The sequence below is a fragment of the Lacerta agilis genome, chromosome 15 (assembly GCF_009819535.1).
Source record: "Lacerta agilis isolate rLacAgi1 chromosome 15, rLacAgi1.pri, whole genome shotgun sequence".
Lineage (NCBI taxonomy): Eukaryota > Metazoa > Chordata > Lepidosauria > Squamata > Lacertidae > Lacerta > Lacerta agilis.
In genome coordinates, this window is record NC_046326.1 from 1,097,599 (window position 1) to 1,105,069 (window position 7,471).

At 48.4% G+C, this 7,471-nt stretch overlaps 1 protein-coding gene across 2 annotated transcripts in view; it reads left to right on the forward strand.

Annotated features, from left to right (window-relative positions):
* Window positions 1–7,197, forward strand: part of NSD3 (nuclear receptor binding SET domain protein 3) — an 85,538-nt gene extending 78,341 nt beyond the window's left edge. For both annotated transcript variants that reach the window (XM_033172074.1, XM_033172075.1), the window contains 4 exons: window positions 2,688–2,829; window positions 4,896–5,002; window positions 5,387–5,591; window positions 6,571–7,197. In XM_033172074.1, the coding sequence (XP_033027965.1) occupies window positions 2,688–2,829; window positions 4,896–5,002; window positions 5,387–5,591; window positions 6,571–6,812 (696 nt within the window). In that variant the 3' untranslated portion in view covers window positions 6,813–7,197. The remainder of the gene's footprint in view (window positions 1–2,687; window positions 2,830–4,895; window positions 5,003–5,386; window positions 5,592–6,570) is intronic.
* The last annotated feature ends 274 nt before the right edge of the window (window positions 7,198–7,471 follow it).

Here is a 7,471-nt window from a genome sequence, read left to right on the forward strand (position 1 = left end):
CAGCGGCAGGGAGGGGGAAGCAGCCTGAAATCGGGCTTCTCCGCCCCCTCCGCCAGCGGCAGAGTGACGGGGGAGGGGGAGCAGCCCAAAATCGGGCTTCTCTGCCCCCCTTTGCCAGCGGCAGAGCAGTGGGGCTGGGCAGCAGCCTTTTAGCTGCTGCCCAGCCCTGCTGCTTTGGGGCAAACTGCGAGGGAGGGCTCTGTTTCCCTCCCTCGTAGCTTACTTTGGAGCAGCGAGGCTGCGCAGGAGACACTTAGCTCCTGCCTAGCCCCGCTGCTTTGGGGTGAGTGGCGAGGGAGGGCTCCATCTGGGCCGCTTTCCCTCCGCCCACCCCACAGCGAGCTGGGGAGAAGGGAGACGCGGTTGCCCCTGCGAGAGGTGGCAACGGGATCAGCGCCCCGAAAGCACTCCTCCCCCTTTCTTTCTTTCTTTCTTTCTTTCTTTCTTTCTCTCTCTCTCTCTCTCTCTCTCTTCTCTCTCTCTCTCTCTCTCTCTCTCTCCCTCCTTCCTTCTCTCTCTCTCTCCCACCCCTTCCTTCCTTCTTTCCTTCCTTCTCTCTCTTCCCTTCCCTCCCTCCCCTCCTCCTCTCTCTCTCTTCGTCTCATCTCTCTCTCCTCTCTCTCTCTCTCCCCTTCCTTCCTCCCTCCTTTTCCTCCCTTCCTTCTCTCTCTCTCCCCTCCTTCCCTCTCTCCTCTCTCTCTCTCACCCCTTCCTTCGTTGTCTCTTTCTTTCTTTCTCTCTCTCTCTCTCTCCCCTTCCTTCCTTCTCCCTCTTTCACTCTCACCCCTTCCTTCCTTCCTTCCTTCCTTCCTTCCTTCCTTCCTTCCTTCTCCCTCTTTCTTTCACTCTCTCTCACACCTTCCTTCCTTCCTTCCTTCCTTCCTTCCTTCCTTCCTTCCTTCCTTCTCTCTCTCTTCCCTCCCTCCCTCCCGGCCTAAAAATGAGGTGCGCCCTATCGTCCGGTGTGCCCTATGGAGTGAAAAATACGGTAGAAACTGGATTGAGATATCCATGAAACCTTCATAAACCATGAGGCCACTCATTCAGGTGGAATTACAAGGGCAACTACTTGCCTGTTGAATCTGAAATGCAGCGAGTAGCAATCCGTAAAAAAAGGTTATAGCTAGGAATTGTCCTTAGGGCTGAGCAATGTCAGCTTTTCAAAATCACGATTTGTCACCAGCCAAACATCACAATCTGGCTGTACACCGCAATGTTGAAACAGCAAGCTGTGTTGGCCCCAGCCCTGCAAGGCCCGGGGTGACTGCTGCCACTCTCCCCGCAGCACTTTGCGGGGTCAGGGACAACGCAGCTTGTTCCCAGTGCCAGGCTCTGGGGGTGGAGGGAATCCATCCTCAGCGTGCAGGGGGAGCAGGCTGCCTCAACCTCGGCTCCTCACTGGGGCTTCCTTGCACTGCCCAGCTGAGGGAACCCTGATGTCTCTCTGGCTTGTGCACAAGGCATTGGAGCTTGCTCAGCTGGGGGAGGAGCACTTTAATGGAGCCGGCCCCTTGCCTCTGGCTCGTGTGAGCTGGAGACGGGATGGGGGCTTCTTCAAACTTCTCCGCTGAGGAACACATTGCTGCCCAAGCCTTTGTGGAGCAGCTTAAAGAAGTCAAGGGAGAAACGAGTTGTATCGCTCTGGAGATACAGTTTGCTCCTCCCCTCTGCAGTATGAGGGGCAGAGCGCGATGGCGGCTTCACCCGGAAGTATACCTTGGGTGAAGCCACCACTGCTCCTGAGTCCCTCTGCTACCAGCAGCCCAATGTTGGAAGCAGCGATGTCAACAAAGGGACTTGGGAGTGGCATCGGTTTCATCCACTGTGTGAAGCCGCCATCGCGCTCTGCCTCTAATACCAGGCCTAATTGGCCTTGGATAATGTGTGCCCCCAAAGGACCCCTCACCCTAAGAAGTCACACCTGCAAGCACACACTCCCCTCTTTGTTGAGGTCTCATGCTAATCCACTTGCTGCCCTTCAGCCTCACACTTAGCAGAGGCCTTGTGCTTCTGTGCTGTGGTCAGCATTTGGCAGCAGCATGTTGGTGTGTGCATGCTCCGTTGGTCCCAACTGCTTTTGGGGGAGAGGCGACAGGGATTTTTCTTCGCTTTTTGCTTGTTCATCCTAATAGTAAGGACCAACCCATTGCCCTAGCCCCACCCGCTGGTTCATCTTGACATGAGCCACGAACCTTCGGAATATATGGAGTTCACACATCTATCTCAAACTGAGGTAAAGTTGGTGCTGGGAGACATACCCTGCAGAATCAGGCAACAGACCCACCATGTGCAGCATGCATTCTGTTCTTACGGGGGTCGCATGTGGGATGCCTGCAAGTGGGACCTGTGCAGTCGCAATCTCCCCTCTGGCAGTGCTTAGCATTTGCCATTCAGAATTGGTCTGGGCTTTCATGTGGTAGAAGCACTTTGTATTTCTGGGCCAGTTACTTCTCTACAAACACAGTTCCACATTGGTTTATGCCTAAACTCTTTCCTGTCTCAGTGAATGTTATCTGCAGATAGTTTATATAACAATTATCTGGCAAATAGATTTGTTGAAACTTTGAAGAGTCTTGCGGTAATTTAATATCTGGCGCAAGACAGTGTGTTGCTTTTTGCTGCAACAGGATGGATTCAAACTTAAGTCTTAGACATGATTGTGTCTCTGTTCTTTGGTCTTTTTGAAGGACCGTATAATAGATGCTGGTCCCAAGGGAAATTACTCTCGCTTTATGAACCACAGCTGCAACCCCAACTGTGAAACTCAGAAGTGGACAGTGAGTGGAGATGTCCGAGTTGGGCTCTTCGCTCTCTGTGATATTCCTGCAGGTAAGAGTGCTTTGGCGTTGCTCCATTTCCTTTTAATGTTACTCTGTATTCCTCACCTGCCTTGTAGCCTTTTTCTTGAGGATCCGTAATACTGCAAATTGTTGCTCTGTAGTGCTAATATAATCGGGTGATGGTCCTGATCCTCAGGTAGGAGATAGAGAAGTGGCAGCACAACAGCCACGTTCTGCAGTGGAATCAGGCCTTCTAAGGCATCTACACACATCAGGAAGGGTCTGCAGTGGTTTAGACCATTCTCACACTTTGGATCACATGAGCACTGAAGGGGACAGAAGGCCTGTCACTGCCATGATTCAAGGCCTTTTGCTTTAGACAAAAAGGGAGGCACAGTGTCCTATTTGGAATAGACCCACTGAATGTAATAAACAAGACTAAATTAGGATCATTGGTTTTAGCTGGTCTACTCTGAGTAAACAAGGTGAGTAAGGTGCAGCACGAGAGAGGTGTATAAACTATGTGTGGTGTGGAGTAAGAGAAGTTTTCCTTACTCTCCCATAATACTAGAACCTGAGTTCTCCAATATAGCTGAATGTTGGAAGACTTAGGACAGACAAAAAAGTACTTCTTTGCACAGTGCATGTTTAAACTACAGTGGTACCTTGGGTTACAGATGCTTCAGGTTACAGACTCCACTAACCTCGGGTTAAGAACTTTGCTTCAGGATGAGAACAGAAATTGTGCTCCAGCAGCAGTGGGAGGCCCCATTAGCTAAAGTGGTACCTCAGGTTAAGAACAGTTTTAGGTTAAGAATGGACCTCCAGAACGAATTAAGTTCTTAACCCGAGGTTCTTAGAATTTGCTGCCATGAGATAGAGTAATAACCACAAACTTGGATGGCTTTAAATTTGACAAATCCATGGAGGATAACACTTTCAATAGCTGCTAGTCGTTAGGGCTGGGCGACATCTGGTTTTCAAGATCTAAATATCACCATATACCAATATATCACAATGTCTTGTATGTGTCTTGGTTGCTTCTTCCTCTCCATCTTAGGGAAGGAAGACACAGCCGAGAGACATGCCCAGCCCTGCTCAGCAAGCCCTGATACCTCTCCAGCTCACATGAGCCAGAAGGATGCAAGAACTTCCTTAAACTGCTCCACTGGGGATGGGAAGTCTCCTGCCCCTTAGCTGAGTGATCCCCATATTGCTCTGACTCGCGTGAGCCGGAGGGGCAGGGGGATTCCTCAAAGGCACAGGCAGGCAGAGCCCAGGAAGGTGCTCTCCCAGAACCCTCTCAGGCTCCATCTGCCTGCGCCTTTGCTGTCTGCAGGCAATTTGAGCTGGTGTGATGTATTGCCAGCTCAAAATGTCTGAAACTGGTATCACGATCTGAACACCATACTGGTTTCAGATATTTCCCCAATATATTGCCCAGCATCTTCTCGTCATGATGGCTTTGTACTCCAGTATTGGTTGTGGTGTTCCTTCAGTCTCAGTTGCGGGGGGAGAGTGCTCTTCTGTTCATGTCGTACTTGTTGGCTTCCCATTGACATTTGGTTGGCTGCTATTGTGGATTCCCTCTCTGGCAAATTCATGGCACAGTTTTTGCCAAATGCTGCAGATGCACCTCTTTACCCTTGACATACATGTGTGATACAGACCCACTCTAGTTGTCATGGTAATTCATTCTGAACTGTTTTTAATGCTTTAAGGATAAGTGTAGAAGAATAAGTGTGGAATTCACATGTGCACACCATATACTGATGTGTCTCCATTGTGCCCATAAGGTGTGAGACGACATTGACACACAATATCAATTGCAGGGCATGGAGAGAGGGTGATTCTGGTGCTGCCATAGAAATAGAGCGGGCAAGGGGTCTAGATCCTGCAAGCCATAAGACCAGGTCAGTTTAGAAGAAATTTCTTGGCTGAAATGCTCTGACCTTGATGGGCAAGGGGAGCAATCACATTTTAAAAATATTTTGCTTGTCCAACCTCTTTTAAGATTTGACATGTGCTGGCGCATCATAATTTTCTGAAATACACTTGATGCTGACATTGTTTCACAAACAGCTAGTGTGTAAAGTGCTTCTTTTGAACTTCTAGGGATGGAATTAACGTTTAACTATAATTTGGATTGCCTGGGGAATGGCAGGACAGAATGCCACTGTGGAGCAGATAATTGCAGTGGATTCCTAGGAGTGCGGCCAAAGGTTAGTTGTGCAAGCGGAGTAAAGCCCTCTGGGACAAAATCGGCAAATAGAAACCTTCATGCTTCATGTCACACGGGATGCCCAAATCTTCCCAATGTATGTAGTAAAGCTCATTGTGGGAGAAAAACAGGACCATCCTTCCCTGTTCTTTCTTGTTATAAACACACTCACAGTGTGTACAAAACATCTGGTGCCTGCTTGGGTCTATTTGGGTGATGTACTACTTTTTGTTACTGGCTGCTGGTGTCTTCAGGTGTCAGTGCCAGAGCCTGAGAAACAGAAGGAGGGGGGTGGCTCTTCTTTTTAATGGTTAAATGTAAAGGACCCCTGACAGTTAAAGTTGTCTAATCCAGCGACTCTGTGACTCTTTCCTCCAACTGCTAGACGGCATGTGCAACAGCAAATGAAGAGAAAGCAAAGAATGCAAAATTAAAGCAGAAGAAGCGGAAGATAAAAACAGAGCAGAAGCAGATGCATGAGGACAACTGTTTCCAGTGTGGAGATGGGGGTGAATTGGTCATGTGTGACAAAAAAGACTGTCCCAAAGCATACCACCTCCTCTGCCTTAACTTGACACAGCCACCCTTTGGTAGGTGCTTCCTGACTTGACTTTACGGGTTTTTCTTGGTAGCCATGATTTGGGGTCTGTGTGGAATTACTAAGAGCAGGCAGCGTTCACCTGTTTAACTTTGTGACACCTAGGAAACAGTTTGATATTCCAACAACATCCCAGGGGGAGGGGAGGGGGTACAAGTTCTCCATCCCTGGCATATATGATAAGAATGGGACCAAGTAAAGGTGAAGGTAAAGGACCCCTGGATGGTTAAGTCGCGTCAAAATAGACCATGGGGTGAGGGGTTCATCTCCACTTTCAAGCCAGGAAGCCGGCATTTGTCTGCAGACAGTTTTTCTGGGTTGTGTGGCCAGCATGACTAAACTGCTTCTGGCACAATGGGACACTGGGACAGAAGCCAGAGCGCACGGAAATGCCGTTTACCTTCCTGCCACAGTGGTACCTATTTATCTACTCACGCTGGTGTGCTTTTGAACTGCTAGGTTGGCAGGAACTGGGACAGAGCAACAATAGCTCACCCCATTGCATGGATTCGAACCGCCGACCTTCCAATCGGCAGGCCCAAGAGGCTCAGTGGTTTAGACCACAGCACCACCTGTGAGTGGGACTAATAAACTACATTAGCATGTGGTTTATTAAAGTCTTGTTTTCTTTTTTATATTGAGAATAGAACTGAGTTAAATTGTTTCCTCAAACTTTGCCACTCAGATTCATATCACAGAATCCCCTTGTTTAGAGCAAGCAGTAGTTTGCCATTTCAAACATTGGTTTATGCTTTAAATCTCACCCAGGATTCTTAGGCAGCTTCAAACCAGTGTTTGCTGGATAGGACATCAAACTGTGGTGCATGCTGCAGAGAAGGTGATTAAAGAACCTGGAGTGTACAAGAGGAGAGCAGAAGTGCCAGAGATAAAATGTGGCTTGGCAATCTGGTAACAGGATATTTGCTTCCCAGTGCCTGCACTAATATATATCTCCCCCCTCCCCCTTTCAGGAAAATGGGAATGTCCGTGGCACCAGTGTGACATCTGCAGCAGCCCTGCCTCTTCGTTCTGTGAGTTCTGCCCCCATTCTTACTGCAAGGATCATGAAAAAGGGGCCCTTGTGGCCTCTGGCTTGGATGGGCGTCCATGCTGCTCTGAACACAACCCCAAGGCTCCTGTGGCACCAGAGTATTGGAGCAAGATCAAACGCCGATTGGAACAGCAGAATCCTGAGGAAGATTCGAAGGAATAAACTTTCCTTTCCTTAAAACAACAACCCACCTTGCCCCCTGCCCCACTGAGTGGCACATTATTGTGAATTTGGATAAAGTGCCATGGCACCCTCCGTTTTTGTCTTTGGAGTGGCTTCCCTGGAACTCAGACAGGGGCCACCTGAGTCTGTGTGGCCATTGGCAGCTTGCAGCATCTGCGCTCCAATCCATTTGCCCTTGAGAAACAGGAAGAAGTGTCTTGGCAACCTTTTGTTGTTAGAAGAGGAAGCCTTTCTGACATTTTTTTGTGGGGGGAGAGACATCATGTTTAAAGTATCTTCTCTGAGTGTAGAAACCAAACATAGCAAAATATTTATTTATTTAAATTTTAATGGACTTTGAGGATTTTGGGTCCTACTACGGTCAGTGTGTCTAAAGAGTAGCAACACCAGCCTGGTATCTATGTATGTATCTGTAGGGTTATTTTCCTGTCTAGTTTTAGAAACATGAGAAAAAGCCTCTGCACACCAATAGCCTTTTAGATAAATCTTATTAGTACATTCACCATGAGAAAAAGTTTTGAGATGAGGGTTGGTTTATGTCACTTTAACTGAGTGAAGGGTGATCATGATACTAGAGGTTCTCCCACAGCAAACTAGTTGTGATCTGCTTACTCTTGAAGTGCATTCTGTTTGAAACC